At 42.9% G+C, this 22,756-nt stretch overlaps 1 protein-coding gene across 1 annotated transcript in view; it reads right to left on the bottom strand.

Moving 5' to 3' along the window:
• Positions 1-681: 681 nt before the first annotated feature.
• The window catches only part of LOC126471076 (uncharacterized), a 483,768-nt gene continuing 461,693 nt past the window's right edge, over positions 682-22,756 (bottom strand). Inside the window, exon 9 of the mRNA XM_050099148.1 lies at positions 682-1,040. Coding sequence (XP_049955105.1) covers positions 682-1,040 — 359 coding nt within the window. The remainder of the gene's footprint in view (positions 1,041-22,756) is intronic.

Here is a 22,756-nt window from a genome sequence, read left to right on the forward strand (position 1 = left end):
TCTTGGAGGAGTTTATACGATGTTGATCCTAGAGGATCATGGGAGCAGTTTTCGGTAGCGCCGGCAGAATGGCATTAATTTTGTCTCTATGGAATTCACACCGTGTTGGTCACATTCCCTCTATATAGCATCTTGTGAGAGGCTCTTTGGAGTCTGAGAAGAATTGTAGAATTTTGCTCTTCGTGAGTTTGCGGGGTGTTGAGTGCATTCCTTTGTGAGACCTGTCCCTTAGGATCGTGGAGGGGGCTTCAGCTACGTCGGTTGGAATAGAGGTGTTTTACCTTTAATCGATTTTGCGTTGTATCAATCATATTCCTAGGAGTTCTAGGCAAATACAACAGCAGTAGAAAGCTGTCGGAATTAAGAAGAAATAATGACAAGTTGAAGCTTTTATTCCTTCGATGTGGGCTAGTGCGCCTCAGTCAGAAGAGAAATGTCGGCGAATATCAAGTACTTGCGTTCGCCTCCTCGTGTGATATACAGTTTCGACATGTCGCAAATGATAAGACAAATAGTTGTCCAACTTTTGTAGAGGCTAATCGAAAAATATCGCCGAAGAAGAAAACTGAATGGTACGGAGAATGACAGATGTGAGAGTACAGTCTGGTGGATCTAGACATGTTTCACACGTACACGATGCTCCTGTGAGAGTGAGGTCCGCAGGAGCTGAGACCAGTTTGTTTACAAGCGGAGCACTAGGGCGGCGGCGAGCAGTGCCGAGGCGGCTGCGGCAGCCGGTGTGGGCTTGGCGGCGCCGTTGTCGGGCTGGCCGCCGAAGCCGAAGCCCGCGCCGACGGCCGCGTGTTCGAGGCCCAGCTGGTGCGGCGCGCTCGCCGTGCTGGCGCTGGGCAGCCACGCCGTGGGCGCCGCCTCGGCCGCCGCTGCTACCGCGGGCGACGCCGGCCAGTCGGTGGGGGGCGCCGGCCGGCTGCTGGGCAGTGGCGGCCAGCTCTCGCTGGGCGTCTGCCGGTGGAACGGGCTGGGGCTGTGCGTGCTGGCCGGGAACTGCGCCGTCCACGTCGACGGCACGTAGCTGCTCCCTGTAACAAACATCGTAGCCCTGTACTCACCTGTCTCCAATGAATACGTGGTCAGAAAAGAAATTTTGTGCCACAACTCATCATATCCTCTCAAATGAACAGATTCCACAGATGTAGAGGTGATTTCAATGGCACCGCAAAGACTTGTGATAGGAGTGTTACTGTTTACAACAGAGGATTATTTGTAGGTGTGGTATCACATATCGATACATTGGTATCAGAATTGTAGGTTTCTGTTCGATGCCGGCAGCGGTCGCGCGCGATCGGGCGGGCCCGATTGTGCGCAGCCAGCAGCTCCGTACCACGAGGGCACTCTGCCGCCGCGCTATAGGATAGCCGGCAGTAGCTGCTTAGCCCACTCGAGCTAACAAGGGAACCTCACCATCGCACCCTCCTCAGATTTAGTTATAAGTTGGCACAGTGGATAGGCCTTGAAAAACTGAACACACATCAATCGAGAAACAGGAAGAAGTTGTGTGGAACTACGAAAAAAATAAGCAAAATATACAAACTGAGTTGTCCATGCGCAAGATAGGCAACATCAAGGATGGTGTGAACTCAGGAGCGCCGTGGTCCCGTGGTTAGCGTGAGCAGCTGCGGAACGAGAGGTCCTTGGTTCAACTCTTCCCTTGAGTGAAACGTTTACTTTCTTCATTTTCGCAAAGTTATTATCCGTCCGTTCGTTAATTGACGTCTCTGTTCACTGTAATAAGTTTAGTGTCTGTGTTTTGCGACCGCTCCGCAAAACCGTGTGATTAGTAGACTAAAGGACGTGCCTCTCCAATGGGAACCGAAAACATTTGATCGCAAGTCTCGTTAGCAGAAATATTCTCTCTTCCGTCTCTTCCGTGCGCTGTAGTCGACTGACGTCGTGTGTTTCGATGTTTGATTAGGTGTAGCGTCCCCCATACTACGCATCGGACGGACGGACGGACAGACAACAATTGGCTGAAAAAAAAAAAATTTGACTAGAGGGGAGATTTGAACCAAGGTCCTCTCGTTCCGCGGCTGCTCACGGTAACCATGGGACCACGCCGCTCCTGAGCTTACACTATGCATGGACTTCTCAGTCTGTATATTTTGCTTATTTTTTTCATAGTTCCACACAACTTCTTCCTGTTTTCTCGATTGATCTGTGTTCAGCTTTTCAAGGCCTATCCACTGTGCCAACTTATAACTAAATCTGAGGGGGGTCCAATGGGGAGGTTCCCTTGTCAGTATCACATCACCACGTGACACTACACAGACGCGATCTAGTCGACACCACAGTTCGTGCTTAGTACAGCGAAACTCTTCCCTTTCGACATTGATGAGCGGGGCTCTGTTTCTTATTGCAGTATTTATACAGGGTGGAAAGTATTTAAACCGAAAAACTCTGGGAGGTTGTAGGGGACATCAAAACAAATATTTTTTCCTAATGTATTTTTTTCCTATGAGGATTATTTAAACTGATGGATGCCATATTACTCTCTTCAGTTGTTAGAGACCGTATTACTATCTTCAGTATTACGCTCTTCAGTTGCAGGCAACTGCTGTCCACCAGTGTAGTAGTGCATTTTTAATATTTTTTGTGGGATCTAAAATTTAAAAACCTCTCTCACACCGGCCTGATTTAGCTTCACTGATCAGCATAATAAAAAACATGCGTATATTAAGGGAATTTTCATTCACAAAGCAGGCTTATCACATTCACACAGTTCAATACCGTTCTATCCTGATTAAATTGAGCTTAACTTAAATTTCATAAGGCAGTGAAGCAATTTCGAAGTCTCGGTGCTACGAAAATTGTCAGTCGATCTCCAGAAAACATTTGTAATAATTATTAACTTACGGTGATCACATGGGGAAGACCGGAGATCTGCTGGTAAGACCGTGTTAGCCCATTTATTGAAAGTAATAAGCTGGATATCTTGAGCATACAAAACGGCAGGTTCGCCCAGTGTAAATCAGACGTTCCCCACTGATCCCGTGCAACACAGCGTAGTAAGCAGACACTGTCAATAATAATCAGTTAAATAATACGCGAACACACTTACTTTAGTTTAGTTCATGTATTAAATTCCTTCTCATACAGAATCTCATCAAGATGGCGACTAGCTCAACAATACATACATATACGTCTTCGTTCTTTCACGGCTAATCCGCAAGATCTCCTTCATTCTTTTCATAAGAGAAAACATAGATAGCAGAGAAGCTATTCCATGGAGTAAATGGACGCTCCAACGAATAATGTGTGTGTGTGTGTGTGTGTGTGAGTGTGTGTGCGTGTGTGTGTCTTGTAGCTATCCCACAGTCGTCTGATTGAGGATAGGAGCCCGAGTCCGGAAACGTCAGCCAACGATGATGCAGAGCGTCTAAGTTATATGCGCCGGCGCCTGTCCCTAGGCCATCCCTCCGGCAGCAAACGTGGCTCTGTACGCTGACGGACGTTAGGTGGAAAGTCTAGCAATGTTATTTGTTATATAGTGAACTCGACTGATTGCCACAATTGCCTGTGGCGAAGACGGAGCTAACTGCTCCGTACATAGGCTTTCTCCCCTACGAATCGGATGCTCGCTGCATCGGTGGATGACAGTTTCGGACACAGGTTTCCATCTGCAGTTTATTATTCTTCTGTATACCGTAAAACAGTGGAGATTTCAAGGGTTCCACGAGAAAAATAAACTGCAGATATAAACCTATGCCCGAAGCCGTCACCACTGAGGCAACAGCGGATCACATTCATAGGATACAAGGCCTGTCTACGCAGTAGCTGCTACATCTGCTCCATTGGCGATCGTGGCAATTAGTCTCGATCACTGAGTAACAAACAACGTTGCGAGACGTTCCGCCCACGATCAGTCGGCGTAGTAAGTCAAGTTTGCTGCCAAAGGGGAGGGCAAGCGGCAAGCGCCGACGCTTGTAACTTCGACGCTCTGTAGCGTCGTTGGATGACGTTTCTGGATACGTGTCCCTATCCTCAATTTGTTCCTCGCGACAACCTTTACAGCCCCTCGAAGTCTGTCGGTATCGTTTTGTAACAGCCGTATAACTGATCTTGTAGATACGTCAGAAACTCGATAAGGCTGTTCGAAGACGTTGCTGTGTCTATTAGAAGGCAGCAATGCCACAAGACTGTAGCGGACTGTGTCTATGAAGACGACCAAAGACTGCTGCAGGGACTGGAAGCTGAACCTGAACGTAAATAAATACAACATATTTTACATTGATAAGTGAGTAAATAAACCAGTTTTCGATCACACTACTGGCGACAAACCACTAGAAGTAGTAATTACCGTAACATAGCTAGGAGAAACCACCCGAAGTGACCTAAAGTAAAATGACCACATGAAACAAACAGTAGGAAAAGCAGACACCTGACAGATACTTTTTTTTTCTTTAAATGGCTCTTAGCACTATGGGACTTAACATCTATGGTCATCAGTCCCCTAGAACTTAGAACTACTTAAACCTAACTAACCTAAGGACAGCACACAACACCCAGCCATCACGAGGCAGAGAAAATCCCTGACCCCGCCGGGAATCGAACCCGGGAACCCGGGCGTGGGAAGCGAGAACGCTACCGCACGACCACGAGATGCGGGCACAGATTCTTTGCAAGACTTTTCGGGCAATGTACTTCATACACGAAATACGTGCCTTACAAAATATTTATTCGGCCGATTGTTGAGTATTGGTCGCCAGTTTAAGATCTTTGCCAGGTTGGATTCATTGAAGAGATAGAACAGATCCAACTAAAAGTGGCACGTTTCGTCACGGGATCCTTTAATCGTCGAGAGAGCATTAAGGAGATGCTGAACAAACTCCAGTGGCGGATGCCACAGAAGAAGCGTTGTGCATCACGCTCAGATTTACTATTGCCATTTCGCAAGAGTTCGTTCTAGGAAGTGTCGGGCAACACATTACTTTCTCCCACACACGTCTCACGAAATGACGACAACGAGAAAAACAGAGAAAGTACAGCTGATTCAGAAACTTAGCGACAATCATTCTTTCCACAAGTCATTCTCGAATAGAACAGGAAAGGGGAAAAGATAATTTAAGAGCAGAACGTTTCTCAGCAACTTCACCAACCTCATAATCTAATATTTGTAACTAACCAGTACACCATTCTCGTGTATGATCGTGTTTCAGAGAGTTTAGTGAATATATAATCCAACAACTATTAATTTATAGGAATATCTTTGTTTATTCCAACATCTGTCCATCATCAAAATGGCTCTGAGCACTATGGGACTTAACATCTGAGGTCATCAGTCCCCTAGAACTTAGAACTACTTAAACCTAACTAACCTAAGGACATCACACACATCCATGCCCAAGGCAGGATTCGAACCGGCGACCGTAGCAGTCGCGCGGTTCCGGACTGAAGCGCCTAGAGCCGCTCAGCCACCGTGGCCGGCTGTCCATCATCATACGTAAAAATGTTTCGAGTATTTTGTTTCAAATTATACCAACCTGTCATCTCTGTACCTTATTTTAAGCATACCAGTTTCTATATTAGCTCATAGTTAAGTAAAATAGTCAAATGATACCATATGCTACGTATTGCTACATTGCTATCTCTTAAGTCAAACAGGTGAAAACTAAGTGAAGCATCTCTGTCAACGTATAACATCTCTGAGCAACTATTGTTTATTTGGAGTCAACCTTGTGTACATATTGTGGTATATTGTCAAAATCTGGCATTCTAATATTGCATGTAGAGGAGATATACAGCGATATTTTAGAAACCAGTATACTGTGCTGTGTCAGCCTCACGATAAAAACATTGAGAAAAACGAAATGTGCTTTAAACAGTGCAGAAAAGTGATACAAATGTGCGGACAGATAGTCAGCCACCACAGCAACCAGAAGACACACTGTAACGATGCAGTACTCCCATCCAGCTATTGCAATAACTTCAAGAAACTGGGCAATTTTTATCTCTGCGTTTGGCTTTCTGTGCTGGGCAGGGCGGGTGCCCCGAGTTTCTAGTGATGATACCTGTCTCTCAAGCACAGTACAAATTCTCGGAAATCACAGCCGTGTAGGCCACAACATGCTCTGGTAGGTGTCCTCAAATAGCAAGGACAACTACGGCTGCCCGCCAAATACTGTCTCACCAACTCACAGAACGAAGGGCGTGCTGAAAAGCAATGCCTCCGAATTTTTAATGAGAAAACCCTTAAAGCTTTTCAAATAAAAGAAAAGTTATTAACATTCTACATTTTTATTTTTCATGTCTACATATTTGTTTCTCAACATAGTCACCCTGGCGAAGAACTCATTTCTCTCAGCGAGAGACCAGTTTGTTGATACCATCACTGTAGATAGAATGTATGCTTTTTAGATGGAGCCACAACCTCGCCTCTGCTTGCACTGCTTCATCACTATCAAAGTGAAGTAGCCGGTCGGGGTGGCCGAGCGGTCCAAGGAGTTACAGTCTGGAACGGCGCGATCGCTACGGTCGCAGGTTCGAATCCTGCCTCGGGCATGGATGTGTGTGATGTCCTTAGGTTAGTTCGGTTTAAGTAGTTCTAAGTTCTATGGGACTGATGACCTTAGAAGTTAAGTCCCATAGTGCTCAGCGTCATTGTTTGAAAGTGAAGTACTCGAAGGTGTTCTTTATGTTTTGGAAACAGAAGAAAATCCGATAGTACCAAGTAGGGACTGAATGGAGGATGAGCAGTGACAGTTTACTCAAGGTGTTGGATAGTTGCAGATGTCGCATCAATCGTTTGTGGTTTGACATTGTCATGCTGAAGAAGAGGGTGCTTCATGTGTGGACGAAATCTTGGAATTCGAAAGTCTATTACAGCACGCTGTTTTTCATACATCAACATAATTACGTTACATACTGCCGTGTTACTCGCTACAAGTCGAAGCCCTCTAGCGACAGAGGGCTGCAAATATGTATACATGTGAAATAAATATGTATAACGTTAATAATGTTGGTTTTATGTAAAATGCTTTAATAGTTTTCACACAAAAATTTCTCAGGCATTACTCTGAATCATGCCCTCATAATCAGAGTAATAGACTAATATTAAAACTGACGTTTAAAGGATAGATATAGTAACTTACGATACAGACAAGTCTGACTGAGGCAATAAAACCTGAATTTAACCTCAGCAAATATTATAACATGACAGAAAAAGAAGACATGTTGCCGGTATGGTTGCACTGTGATTGGCTGTCACTTACAGCAGTACATCCAATCTGGCCAGGATTCTTTCTTACTTCCTTGGCAAACATGCTATAGCTCAGAACTAGTGGAGATTGGGTGACTTTATTATGCCATGTAGGCTTATTGGGCTGAAAATTGCGAATGCCATGGTAGTTGGTAGCGGTGCTGAAACTCGTTTCTCTTCCGCTAAACCTATAAGACATAGCTATTGCCCTCTTACAGTAGTAAGAGTTTTGTAGCTAGAATTACTATTACTCATGTGTTAAAACCAGTAGCGTATTACATGTGCTGACTTCTGCAATGCTATGCTAATGGTTTTCTAGCGGTTTGGGTACTGTAGAAGTAATAAACTTCAGTGTGTGTCATAACAGAAATTTTAAAGTAATTCTCATATTTTCAACCGACTTTCCCTCGCTGCGTCCCGGTCGCTGTTGCAGGAACCACCCAAATACAAGCAGATGTACTGTGGCTTTTCTCACACGAGTCTCATTAGTTTATAAGATGCAGAGTCTTCTTCACAAAACCACAGAATAACATTTACATGGCAGCACGTCGTTATCACAAGGAACACACCACACAGTTTTACATTTGTGGCTATACATAGAATATAAGCACTAACTCCCCCAGTAAATGAAATGGAAGGAACTGTAACATATTTTACCAAATATACTCTAAGACGAAAAACGATGCACAATGAGAGAATGATCGGCATGGGGCGGAAATTGGTAGATGTAATATACATATACAGACAAACAAATGATTACAATTTCACAAAAACTGGATGATTTACTTAAGAGAGAGCTTCACAAACTGAACAAGTCAATAGCGTGTTGGTCCTTCTTGGGCCCTTATGTAAACAATTATTTGACTTGGAATTGATTGATAAAGTTGTTGAATGTTCTCCTGTGGGATATCGCGTCAAATTCTTTCCAATTGGAGCGTTATAAAGTCAAAATCCCAAGCTGGTTGGCGGACTGTACCCATAACGCTCCAAACGTTCTCAATTGGGGAGAGATACGACAGTCTTGCAGGCCAAAGTAGCAAGCACCAAGACAAGCAGTAGAAACTCTCACCTCGTGCGGGCTGGCATTATCTTGCTGAAATGTAAGCTCAGGGTGGGTTGCCATGAATGACAACTAAACGGGGCGTGCCGCGCGGTCTAGGGCGCCTTACCGTTGTTCGTGCGGCTCCCCCCGTCGGAGGTTCGAGTCCTCCCTCGGGCATGGGTGTGTGTGTGTTATCCTTAGCGTAAGTTAGTTTAAATTAGATTAAGCAGTGTGTAAGCCTAGGGACCGATGACCTCGGCAGTTTGGTCCCATAGGAACTTAACACAAATCTCCAGTGGATGAGAACCAAAGGAGTCCTGCTGTCAAAAGAAATGGCACACCAGACCATTGCTCGTAGTTTTCGGGCTGTATGGCGGGGGACAGTCAGGTTGGTATCTCACTGCTGTCCAGGGCGCCTCCAGACACGTCTCCGGCATGGGATCTCATTGACTTGAGTAGAATTGTCTTCAGTGATGAGTCCCACTTGGAAATGGGCTCCGATGTCCAGCGAAGACGTGTCTGGAGACGGGAACAAATGCCTCATTCTCCTTTCCGATACAAGTTGGGCAGACCTTGCAATAAAATCTGATACTACGTTAACCATAGTGGCTTATCGACTGTTTCGGACACGTTCCGCTCGTTCTTGCTGGTCACGAGCACATTGCAGCCTTGTTCAGGAAGTGTTTTTTATATTCGGGTCCAAGCGAAGGTACTGGAGATGTTTAATCTTCAATCCTTGATGGAGCCCTACCTGGAAGGAAACGTCAAAAGCCTCCAATCTAGCGTCCACAGCTGGTAAGCAAATCGTTACAAAATTACACTGTGTTCTTCCTCCATGAAGCATCGTGGACAAATTTTGAATGTAGAGCAGGAATTTGATCAATTTTTCTTTGGAATGAATGGTACGAACCCTTAACGGATGATATCTTTCAGAATATGAAGAATAATAAAGGTGATGCTGAGCCTTTTTGTATCTGACACTGTAAGTAGTCAGATGCTTTTACTAAAGCCCTCCTTCTAAGAGGGATTACGTTCTACTTCAGGGTGACAATGATTGAACTAAAAGAAATAAAATTGTTAAAACTTCTGAACGGTTTGCGTTGGTACGATCAAACTGCACGGCTGGTCGCGAGGCATGATGGGAATTAATATGCATATGTATGGTTTGGTTTAGTGACGAAGCCCACTTTCATTTGGATGGGTTCGTCAGTAAGTAAAACTGTCGCATCTGTTGACTGAGAATCCACATTTCGCGATCGAGAAGTCTCTTCACCCTCAACGAGTGACGATGGGGTGTGCAATGATCAGACACAGTATAATCGGTGTGATATTCCTTGATGGCACGGTGACTGCCGAATGGTACGTGAAGGTTTTGGAAGATGATTTCATCCCCATTATCCAAAGTGACCCTGATTTCGACAAGATGTGGTTCATGCAAGACGGAGCTCGACCCCATCGAAGCAGGAGAGCGTTCTATATCCTGGAGGAGGACTTTGGGGACCGCATTCTGGTTGTGGGGTACCCAGAGACCACTGGCATGGACCTCGATTGGCCGCCAAATTCTCCGGATCCCAACAAATGCGACTCCTTTCTGTGGGGCTTTGTTAAAGACAAGGTGTACAGCAATAACCCCAACACCTTTGCTCAGCTGAAAATAGCCATTCAGGAGGTCCTTTCAGCATCGATGTTCCGACACTTCAGCGGGTCATGCAGAATTTCGCTATTCGTCTGTGCCACATCATCGCCAATGATGGCAAAACCAAATATCTGTAGCGACGTTTACATGTTGAATAAAGTGTGTGAACGCCGTAGTTTGTAATTAATTTATATTTCTTTTCATACAGTTCAATAATTGTCGCCCTGCAAGTGCTTTCATCCAACGGACGTCATCATCTCCATTTAATGCCTAGACGTTTTCCCAGGGTAGTTCGACTCTAGGGTTCTACGAACTGGCGGCATTTCGAGATGCTCTGCAAGAAGTTCAGATGATCCTCTGCTATTTGGCGTTTGGCCACAGTCAATGCAGTTGCGTCACAATTAGCGAAATAATTTCTTAAGATTATCTCTGACCTTGCGGAGAGATTGAAAATTAACACCAATATTTAAAAGTTGAAATAAGGTGGCTTTCATTGACCTGTACTAAGCATTTATGTATGTTTCGTTGAATTAGCGAAACTTCGTGAAAATTATTCTTCCGTGCTAACAGGAATTTTATTGTTATATGATTGCCACACTGTAGATGACGAAAGTCATGGGATATAGCCGTCCATAATTGCGAAAGTGTTGCCGGTGCAGCATTTTGAGCACGAACTGAACTCTTGAACCCAACTCTCCTGTTGGGCGATCTGGGTGGCCAAATCCTTCGCTCGAACTGTCCAAAATGTTTTTCAAACCAATTGCGAACAGTTGTCACCCAGTGAAATGACGAATTGTCATCCATAAAAAAAATCCTTCGGTGTTTGGGAACATGAAGTCCATGAATGGCTCCAGATGGTCTCCAGGTAACTGAACAAAACCATTTCCAGTCAATGATCGGCTCACCTGTACCAGAGGACCCAGTCCATTCCATGTAACCACAGCCCACACCATTATGGAGCCACTACCAGCTTGCACAGTTCCTTGTTGACAACTTCGGTCCATGGCTTCGTGGGGTCTGCGCCATACTCGAACCCTGCCATTAGCTCTTACCAACTGAAATCGGGACTCATCTGTCAAGGCCACAGTTTTCCAGTCATCCAGGGTCAAACAGACATGGTCAGGAGCCCAGGAGAGGCGCTGCAGGCGATGTCGTGCTGTTAGCAAAGGCAGTGGCGTCGCTCATCTGCTGCCATAGCCTATTAACGCCAAATTTCGCCGCCCTGTCCTAATGGATATGTTCATCGTACGCCCCACATTCATTTATGCGGTTATTTCATGCAGTATTTACTGTCTGTTAGCACTGACAACTGTACGCAGACGGCCGGCCATTGTGGTCGAGCGGTTCTAGGCGCTTTAATCTAGAACCGCGCGACCGCTCCGGTCGCAGGTTCGAATCCTGCCTCGGGCATGGATGTGTGTGATGTCTTTAGGTTAGTTAGGTTTAAGTAGTTCTAAGTTATAGGGGACTGATGCACTCAGATGTGAAGTCCCATAGTGCTCAGAGCCATTTGAACCAATTTGTACGCAGACGCCGCTGCTCTCGGTCGTTAAGTGAAGGCCGTCGACCATTGCGTTCTCCTTCGTGAGAGGTAATGTTCGAATTTTGGTATTCTCGGCATACTCTTGACACTGTGGATCTCGGAATATTGAATTTCCTAACGATTCCCGAAATGAAATGTCCCATGCATCTAGCTCCAACTGCCACTCCGCGTTCACTAGTCTGTTAATTACCGTCGTGCTGCCATAATAACGTCAGACACCTTTTCACATGAATCACCTGAGTGTAAATGACAGCTCCGCTAATGCACTGCCGTTTTATACCTAGTGTAAGCGATAGTAACGCCATCTGTATGTGTGCATATCGCTCCCCCTTGACTTTCGTCATCTCATTGTATAAGAGTTGTTAAAAACGTATAACAACATTGCAGTCGATACTGTTACAAAATTACACTGTTTTGTACCTGAAAAGAATTGTGCTCCATTTAATGTATTCGTGATTCTGTCGTGGTTCATACTTCCAGAGTAGAAAAAGAAATTATGTACAAAACTGCAGTAAACTTTGAATCTATACAAATAATAATTTATTAATCATTTTTTGTATGTAGGATAAAGGTTTCACATTAGAAGACTGCATTGTAATCTCGTGGCACATTCTTACCATTATTTAAATTTGTAAGCAATATTTTGCCTACTGTGGACACACCATATTCCCTTCTTTTCTCTCCCGTACTCAGCCTCAACTAAATTCCCCTTTTGCCTTTATCGGCAAACAGGAGACTGGCATGTGCTACTAGCGAGAGTTTCCTGACATTATTGTTTCTCTGATAAAAAAAGGTCAGTTTCTCAGCTAATCTTTCTTTAATGTTTGTTCTGATAATTCAGACAGGTAAACCAAAGATTGGGGGCTCGATTCCAGGCTAGTACAACGGTTTTCTTCGCTACAGGTGGCTTCCACCTTTATAAATATGTCGCGTATCTCTGGAATTTCTAACGTTCTTCGTTCGAATGTTAATTATCAACTTACGCAACCCTGCACACTCCCTCCCCTGTCCTTTCTACGTAAGGTGGCTTGCGAAATACAGACGTAGATTTATCTACTAGTTTATCACGTCATCACAACTATGACGCTCTGAAGGTTGCTTTTTCGGATGGATATTGTATCTAATGCAAGAATTTTAATTTACTACATCAAGGCGTTTCTAACGGCTCAAGATAATCTATTCCGAAATGAATATTTGACTCCGTGCGAAGTTAGGAAATATCCAGACGGAGCAAAACTGTCAGCCGTAACGGGCCTAGTGTGCAGACGAGACGTACCGACAGATTTGAACCACTGAAAGCATGTCCTGAGTCCCACCTGGAGAGCTCAGTCAGTAACACTTCTATGGAAAAAAAATTGGAGGTTCGAGAGCTGTCTCGACACACAGTTTTAATTTGTAAAATTTTCAAATCCAAAATAGCTTACTTTTATTTTATAACAGCGTGTGGGGGCCTGAGCTGCAGCACTCGCAGATCACAAAATTCGGATACTAGCCACGCCGAAGGTCCACTTCGTCAGTGGCATCGGCCAGTGAGGTAGATGGCTACATCTTATTTGGAAAGAGGTGAATTCTGATTTTTTTCTAACTTCGAGTCAAACTGAGAATGATCCTTTTAATAAGGAAGCAGTGGGTTCCTTTGGTGAGTTCTTGTCCAACTACGCTAGTGTAGCTGCTGTAAGAACCACTTTCACAGCCATAACTAAGGTAATGATATCTTATATGTTTGTTTCATTAACAGAAACGCACAGCCAAGAGACACAGAAAACAACCAGTATCGATCAGAGCCTCTTAACCGCGTGGCGGCTGGATATTTCACGAAAAACTACAAAAATCAATCAGTATAAAGGAAGAGTCGACAATTGTATTGCTCAGAACTTAACATGTAGCCTCTAGTGTCCATCTTTAATACCGAAAAGTTTCGTAACTGTTATAGCGTGGTAATTATTGTAATATTCATTATGCCCATATTGATATCTGATGATCATATTTAATAAAAGTTGACACATGGTGAATGCTTCGCACATACCGAACCTAGATAGGTTTTTAACAGGTTAATTTATACTAACGTTTGATTTACAGGGAACTTTGTTGTCAATATTAACGCTGGTGATTTGAAAATGTGTGTTTGATAGTGGTATTTCTGATTCCATGGCCGCGAATTATACTTATCACAAAAATGTTAGACGCGTGGTGTTGGGATTTATAACTTACCTAACTGGTTGTAATTTATTATAAACATTATTCCAAGATCGCTCTTCTCACACCTCACAAGTATCCATCTTTCATAAGTGTTTAACTAGCTTTAACGCTGAAATCACGCTTGAATGGACGGAAACGAATAAAGCAAGAATTGATTTTTTTTTTATATTTACTCCATTTAAGCGCAAAGAGCGAGGTGACGCAGTAATAAGATATTGGAATCGGATTCGGGAGGATAGTGGATTTTAAGGCCATTCATTTAGGTTTCCCGTGGTTTCCCTAAATTGCTGAAGGCAGAAGTTGGGTAGGTTCCTTTGAAAAGGACATAGCAGATGTCCTTCCCATCCTTCCTCAATCAGAGCTTAGCTTCCTCTCTAATCAACTTGTCGACAACGGGACTTTGAATCACAATCTTATTTCATTCGTTAGTCGTGCTTCAGGAGGTCGACAAACATTGAACCACGAGTATCTACTCGTAACACTGCTGGAAGTCTCTTGCTTTTTGATTATTTCAACCGCCCCAGTCGGCTGGAAATATGTCTGACAAGTGGTTCAGGCTGACAACAAGTGTGAAGCAAAAAATATCTCTAGAACACGGTAGCTTTATAGCATGATAGATACGAACTGAAAGGACAGGCAATTAATATTGAGTGCTGCGATGGAAATCTAGTAATGCAGTCAGTGAATCTACAGGACTGGTTCTTCGTTATTCTTACTCATTTTTCTGTAACTCACTCTTTCTTCCACTCCCTGACACTATCTTTTCGGGTTGTTGTGAAAAGGGCCTGTTTTAGCCACATTTCGTGTAACTGTCATCTGTAATCTGTAAGCTTCTCGGAATTAGTCTAACAGACTAGTCTTCTGCTATTTTTTATTATTATATTTATATGCTGGGAGAAGGACTGCGTAGAGACCCTTTTGTGTGTGTGTGTGTGTGTGTGTGTGTGTGTGTGTGTGTGTGTGTGTGCTTTCCGTGATCCCCACCTTGAATAAGCTTTGCACTGTGTGATTGTGCGGCTAACTGAATCTGCGTATGTTCCAGTAGTGATCAGGATAGCTTTTCTTACTTCTCTCTGTAGAGTTTTAGGGACTTTCCGTTGAATCTTGTTCGTACGTGGCCTGTAGATTGATGTGGCTGAGGACAACAGATGGCTCGTCTTTTCTCAACGTTCACGTTTCGTCAAGCAAGTCATTGAGTGAAGTCGTGGAAATTTTCCACCGAACTCCGTTGAAAATTTTGTCCGTTAAACTGGCACGTGTGCTGAAGAACGACCTCTAACCTTTTCTAGCGTTCCCCCGACTGGACAAACGCCTGGCGAATATAATTGGCGGTTTTTGCGATTGGTCCGCCACTGCCTCCTCCTCCCCCAGCCAGTAATGATGCGCGGGTAACGGCGGCAAAGCAAGGTAGTCTGAAAGGTCCTGAGAGAACACTGTTCTGGCGATGGCGTGGTGAGTGGGTAGTGCTCTCAGAGGATACTTAGTATAAGTTTGAATTTTGGCTGAGATCCGTTCACATTTCCCTTTTCAATGTAGGCAATCCTTGAGTTTACTGAAATTAACAACCAAGAGGATCGTGTGAAGTGAATATTTACTTAGATTCATTGCTTCCTTTTTGCGAAGCATGAGCGCGATCTCTGAATCAAATTATCTCCTTAATTAGCGATAGTTGCTTTTCTTGCTAAGTGAAATGAATACCTGGGTATATGTCCAAATTTGTATGTGTCGAATTTTACTAGTCTTAATACATTTTTTAAGGCTTGATTTCAAAGTTAGTGTCCACCTGCAATAGGACCATGCAACTATATCCCACTCAATTTCCTGATCAGAATGGATACTCACAAGCCAGAGAAAATGTTGATAGCTACAGATTTCTTGGAATTATTAGATCTTCAGTCACTATGGTAGACTTAGTTTCTTCTGCCCCTTGATATACGATTCTAATGATAGTGCATGCTGATACGCTAACCCTGTGCAACCTCCTTCCGTAGTATTTTCTTTTCTGACTTCTAAGCCGAAACAGGTAGACGACATTCCCTTAGAAGTATTCAGATACTTGGAAGAACATACTATGACGAAACTATTTCAGCTGATATGTGAGGTGTGAGAGACAGATGAGATACTGTCAAAAATCACGAAGAATGTAATAATTCCAAATACGTCAAGTAATGACAGGTGTAAACATTACCTAAGTATGAGTTTAACTAGTCTTCTTTGCAAAATACTGACACGAGTTATTTTCAGACGCTTGGAAATATTGACACAAGCTAACCACGTTGATGATCAACTTGGGTTCCAGAGAAATGTAGCAACAGGCGAGGCAATACTGAATACATGACTTATATTATCGTAATTTGAAGAAAAACAAATATACATTTACTGCATTTGTAGATTTAGACGTTCGATAATGTTAAGTGGAATGTATTATTTACACTTCTCAAGGTAAGAAAAAGGTAAATTCCGCGTTCTGGGCTTAGATCCGCCAGTCGGTCCCTATCGACCACTATGTCATCGTCTGTCAAAGGCCATATTGCATGGGACATGGAGGGGCATGTTGTCAGCACGCCGCTCTTCTGGTCGTCTCACGTTTCTTGACCTTGCAACCGCTATAAGTAACTCCCCAGTTCACCTCAGAAGGCTGACTACACTCCGTAACACTCCTAGGAAAAATTTCTGGCACTACAAGGAATCGAACTCAGGTCCCCATTGCACCAGCAAGCTTAGCTGACCACTCAACTATGGAGATGGACAATTTTGAAGGTAACAGGGAGAAAACACAAGGAGTAAAAGTTTATGTAGTTATTGTACAGAAACGAGGCTGTAGTTATAAGAGTCGAAGGACATGAAACGGAATTGGTTGAGAAAGAAGTGAGACAGGATTGTTGTCTGTCCCCAGTGTTGTTCAGTCTCCATAATGATCAAGTGGTGAAGGAAATCAAGCAATAATTTAGAAAGGGGATTAAAGTTCAGGGAGAATAAATAAAAATTTCGTGATTTGCCAAAGACGTAATTCTGTCAGAGTCATCAAATGACTTCGAAGAGCAATTGAACGGAAGAAACGTCTTGAAAAGGACTTAGAAGATGAACATCAATAAAAGTAAAACAAGGATAATGGAATGTCGTTGCGGTCTTCAGTCCAGAGACTGGTTTGATACAGTTCTCCATGCTACTCTATCCTGTGCAAGCTTCTCCATTTTCGAGTAACTACTGCAAACCTACATCCTTCTGAATCTGTTTAGTGTGTTCATGCCTTGGTCTCCTTCTAAGATTTTTACCCTATTCGCTTCCTTAATGATCCCTTGATGCCTCAGAACGTGTCCTACCAACCGATCCCTTCTTGTAGTCAAGTTGGCCACAAATTCCTCTTCTCCCCAATTCTATTCCGTACCTCCTCATTAGTTACGTGATCTACCCATCTAATCTTCAGCATTCTTCCGTAGCACCACATTTCGAAAGTTTCTATTCTCTTCTTGTCCAAACTGTTTATCGTCCATGTTTCACTTCCATACATGGCTACACTCCATACAAATACCTCCAGAAAGACCTCCTGAAACTTAAATCTATACTCGATGTTAACAAATTTCGCTTCTTCAGAGACGCTTTCCTTGCCATTGTCAGTCTACATTTTATATCCTCTCTACTTCGACCATCATCAGTTATTTTGCTCCCCGAATAGTAAAACTCATCTACTACTTTAAGTGTCTCATTTCCTAATCTAATTCCTTTAGCATCACTTGATTTAATTCGACAACAAGCCATTATCCTCGTTTTGCATTTGTGGTTGTTCATCTTATATCCTCCTTTCAGGACACTGTCCATTCCGTTCAACTGCTCTTCCAGGTCCGTTGCTGTCTCTGACAGAATTGCAATGTCTCAAAGTTTTTATTTCTTCTCCATGCATTTTAATTCCTACTCCAAATTTTTCTTTTGTTTCCTTTCAAAAAAATGGTTCAAATGGCTCTGAGCACTATGGGACTCAACTGCTGAGGTCATTAGTCCCCTAGAACTTAGAACTAGTTAAACCTAACTAACCTAGGGACATCACAAACAACCATGCCCGAGGCAGGATTCGAACCTGCGACCGTAGCGGTCTTACGGTTCCAGACTGCAGCGCCTTTAACCGCACGGCCACTTCGGCCGGCTTTTGTTTCCTTTACTGCTTGCTCAATATACAGATTGAATAACATCGGAGATAGGCTACAACCCTGTCTCACTCTCTTCTCAGCTACTGCTTCCTTTTCGCGCTGCTCGACTCCTATAACTGCCATCTGGTTTCTGTACAAATTGTAAATAGCCGTTCGCCCTCTGCATTTGACCTCTGACACCTTTAGAATTTCAAAGAGAGTGTTCCAGTCAACATTGTCAAAAGCTTTCCCTAAGTCTACAAATGCAAGAAACGTAGGTTTGTCTTTCCTTAATCTATCTCCTAAGATAAGTCGTAGGGTCAGTATTGCCTCACGTGTTCCAACATTTCTAATGGAATGTTGTCTACTCCCGGGGCCTTGTTTCGACTTAGGTCTTTCTGTGCTCTGTCAAACCCTTCACGCAGTAACATATCTCCCATTTCATCTTCATTTACGTCCTCTTCCACTTCCATAATATTGCCGTCAACTACATCGCGCTTGTATGGGCCATTCATATACGCCTTACACCTTCCTGCCTTCCCTTCTTTGCTTAGAACTGGTTTTCCATTTGAGCTCTTGATATCCATGAAATTTGTTCACTTCTCTCCAAAGATCTCTATAATTTTTTGTAGGCAGTATCTATCTTACCCCTAGTGATATATGCCTCTACATCCTTACATTTCTCCTGTAGCCATCCCTGCTTAGCCACTTTTCACTTCCTGTCGATCTCATTTTTGAGACGTTTGTTTGCCTTTTTGCCAGCTTCATTTACTGCATTTTTATATTTTCTCCTTTGATCAATTAAATTCAATATCTCTTCTGTTACCCGAGGATTTCTACTAACCCCCGACTTTTTACCTACTTGATCCTCTGCTGCCTTCGCTATTTCATCTCTCAAAGCTACCCATTCTTCTTATACTGTATTTCTTTCCCACGGTCTAGTCAATCGTTCCCTGATGCTCTCTCTGAAACTCTCTACAACCTCTGGTTCTTTCAGTTTATCCAGGTCCCACATCCTTAAATTCTCTCCTTTTGCAGTTTCTTCAGTTTTACTCTACAGTTCATAACCAATAGATTGTGTTCAGAGTCCACATCTGCCTCTGGAAATGTCTTACATTTAACACCTGGTTCCTAAATCTCTGCCTTACCATTATATAATCTATCTGAAACCTTCCTCTTCCACGTATACAACCTTCTTTCATGATTCTTAAGCCAAGTTTTAGCTATGATTAAGTTACGCTCAGCGCAAAATTCTACCAGGCGGCTTCCTCTTTCATTCCTTACCCCCACTCCACATTCTTCTACTACTTTTCCTTCTCTTCCTTCTCCTACTATCGAATTCCAGTCCCCCATGACTATTGATTTTTCGTCTCCATTTACTATCTAAATAATTTATTTTATCTCATCATACATTTCTTCAATCTCTTCGTCATCTGCGAAGCAAGTTAGCTTATAAATTTGTACTACTATGGTAGGCGTGGGCTTCGTGTCTATCTTTCCCAGAGTAATGCGAACTCACTATGCTGGTCGTAGTAGCTTGCCCGCGCTCCTATTTTTTATTTATTATTAAAAAATGGCTCTGAGCACTATGGGACTTAACATCTGAGGTCATCAGTCCCCTAGAACTTAGAACTACTTAAACCTAACTAACCTAAGGACATCACACACAACCATGCCCGAGGCAGGATTCGAACCTGGGACCGTAGTGGTCGCGCGGTTCCAGACTGAAGCGTCTAAACTGCTCGACCACAGCGGCCGGCTTTATTATTAAACCTACTCCGTCATTATCCCTATTTGATTTTGTATTCATAGCCCCGTATTCACCTGACCAGAAGTCTTGTTCCTCCTGCCACCGAACTTCACTAATTCCCACTATATCTAGCTTTAACCTATCCATTTCTCTTTTCAAATTTTCTAGTCTACCTACCCGATTAAGGGATCTGACATTCCACGCTCCGATCCATAGAACGCCAGTTTTCGTTCTCCTGATAACGACGTCCTCCTGAGTAACCCCGGCCCTGAGATCCAAATGGGAGACTATTTTACTTCCGTAATATTTTACACAAGAGGACGCCATCATCATTTAACCATACAGTAAAGCTGCATGCCCTCGGGAAAAATTACGGATGTAGTTTCCCCTTTCTTTCAGCCGTTCGCAGTACCAGCAGAGCAAGGCCGTTTTGGTTAATGTTACAATGCCAGATCAGTCAATCATCCATATTGTTGCCGCTGCAACTACTGAAAAGGCTGCTGCTACCCGTTTTCAGGAACCACACATTTGTCTGACCTCTCAAAAGATACCCGTCCGTTGTAGTTGCACCTACGGTACGGCTATCTGTATCGCTGAAGCACGCAAGCTTCCCCACTAACGGCAAGGTCCATAGTTCATGGGAGTAAATCAAGCGATGCTGAGAGGATTAGACTAGGAAATGAGGCACTAAATGTAACAGATGATTTTTGCTGTTGGGCCAGTAAAATAACTGATTTAGAGATGATAAAAAGTGCCGACTGGCAATAGCAACGAAGCGTTTCTGGAAAAGAGAAACTTGTTCACATCGAATGTCAATTAAATAAGTGTTACAAAGCCTGTTCTGAAGGTATATGTCTGGAGTTTAGCCTTTTACGGAAGTGAAATGTGGATGTTAAACAACTGGGACAAGGCAGAGAAGGAGAGAACACAAGCTTCTGAAATGTTTTGCCATACGGAAATGATGAAGATTAGATGGGTAGATCGGATCACTAGCTATTGAATGCAGTTGGGGAGGGAAGGAATTTATGCCACAACTTGAGTGAAAGGGGGGATAGTTTGACAGATCATATTCCGAGGCGTCGAGGAATCGTCAGTTTGGTAACGGATGGAAATGTTGGGGAAAAATATTGTAGAGACACACCAAGGCCTGACCGCAATAAGCAAGTTCAATGGATGTAAGTTTCACTAGTTATGCAGAGATGAAGAGCCTTGCATAGGACAAATTAGCTTAGGGAGCTGCATTAAACTAGTCTTTGGACTGAAGACCACAATAACAAGAATTAATAGTAGTAGCAGGAGCAGCAGCGACAACAACACCATGACATCATATACGACATGGCTAAGCGATAGACGTAATACTTTACTCCTGTAGTTATGCAGAGATATCGTGATTGTCCCGATGACCAGAACAGGAAAGAGAACAGATCCTTTATGTGAAAGTAATGGTCCTCTCTGTGTCTCCATACGTTCAATACTTCGTTGTAGGTTCGAGTCTGTAGTGACAAACGAAAAATTGATTTTGTTACAAGCGTTACTCTAGCTGTGGTGCAACAGATACCATCACAGAATACTGTACTCATTTCTCAGTGGGAAATCCCTTTACTTATGTACAGAAAATGACGTAGTAAAAGGATCGGCAGAAGAAACTTTAGAATCGCCGTGCGGAAAACGAAATTACAAGGTAAGAAAGGGGAGAAATTAATTTCTCATTGGTGTCTCCCTTTGTTTCACTGACTATATATACATCTCCGTAAGCCACGGCGCTCGAGGTGCAATAATGAAGTCTTGTTTCCATTTGCCTCCCTTTTTTCGCAAAATGAAAAGACGGAAGGCTCGTCTACCACTAGCGTTTTAGCAGGACAACTGCTTCGTTGGTCTTCGAGCAACAATGTAAACCGACTCCGCACTGAACGAAATGCTTTTAGTGCTGAACCGTTCCACTTAAGTAACATGTCACGAACTGGGAGAACCCGTATAACAGAACACATCTAATTACGAGTTCCAAATTGTTATTGAAGAATTAATATATCTAAAATACCAGAAAGGTTCATAAAATTGAATTTTCCTCAATGAATTTGAAACCAAGCGTACCGAAATTTTTAAAAGTTTTGCACTGTTGATCGTTGATCATTAATTAAGTATGTCACAGCAACCTCGGAAAATATTTTCCATGTAATGATGACATATTCTCAGAAGGACATTACTTCAATGTTTTCTTGCAACCACATATTACTTCCAAATATTTTATAGTATGAAATCGTTGCACCGAATGTGATATACACAGCAATTTACAAGCATTTGAAAGTGAAATGGACAAAACGGAATGACAGATTTTGATAGCTGGCAAAGAGGAACGTAGTTTACACTGCAGAAATCAAAACATACTATTTTGAATACTTAAAATGTAGCTCGTATAAACGGAATAGAAGGCAAAACGAATTTCAGTTTACAAAATTAACTGTTCTAAAACTTTATTCTGAAGCAATTTGGTTTGTTAGCTGCAACAAATAAAATTACTTAACAGTGCAACTCATTGCATGCAGATACTGAAAACCTTCTTAATTTTAAATGAATACTTAATGTGCATTACTTCGCATTTTCTGTCGCTCAAAAATGTCTAGATCTCCCTAGAACCGAACATCGGGTATTTCACGGTACATTGATAAAGTGTCGCTTTCGCCATCTCTCGGCAGATTGCCGAATTACAAGCACATCGATTAGGAAACCGCGCTCTCGGCGATCTCGAGCGGAGAGAGACATTATACGCATTGTTGAGAGAAACAATCTTCCGATGAATGTGTTCCATGACAAAGCTGCAAAATACATGTCAATTTACGCGGGTTTTTCGAAATATCACAGTTTAATCCGCAAAGAAGACAATGAGCACATAGCTGAAACTAACTGATAACCGTAAAATTCTTTTGTATTTAGGGCCTACCCGCTAGTAACAACAGTCAATCAACATTTGATATTTATTCTCAGTTCTAGTTTCTTATGGTGACTGCTTGCTTCGGTTCTGCCCTACGGAATGCAAAGGCTAAGAAAAGTTATATGGACCAGAGGCACTAACAGTTAGTAGTTACTGAGTGGTTGTAATCATCCTTGCTCTATAGTTTACTTGGACTATAGTTAAATTATCGTTGAACTACCATAAGCCTCAAATAAAGTTAAACTCTTCCGAAAATTTATAAAATCCGTCAATATATGTGTCCGTCAATGAGCGCATTGGAACTAATCGTGTTTTTAACA

Source organism: Schistocerca serialis, chromosome 3 (assembly GCF_023864345.2).
Source record: "Schistocerca serialis cubense isolate TAMUIC-IGC-003099 chromosome 3, iqSchSeri2.2, whole genome shotgun sequence".
Lineage (NCBI taxonomy): Eukaryota > Metazoa > Arthropoda > Insecta > Orthoptera > Acrididae > Schistocerca > Schistocerca serialis.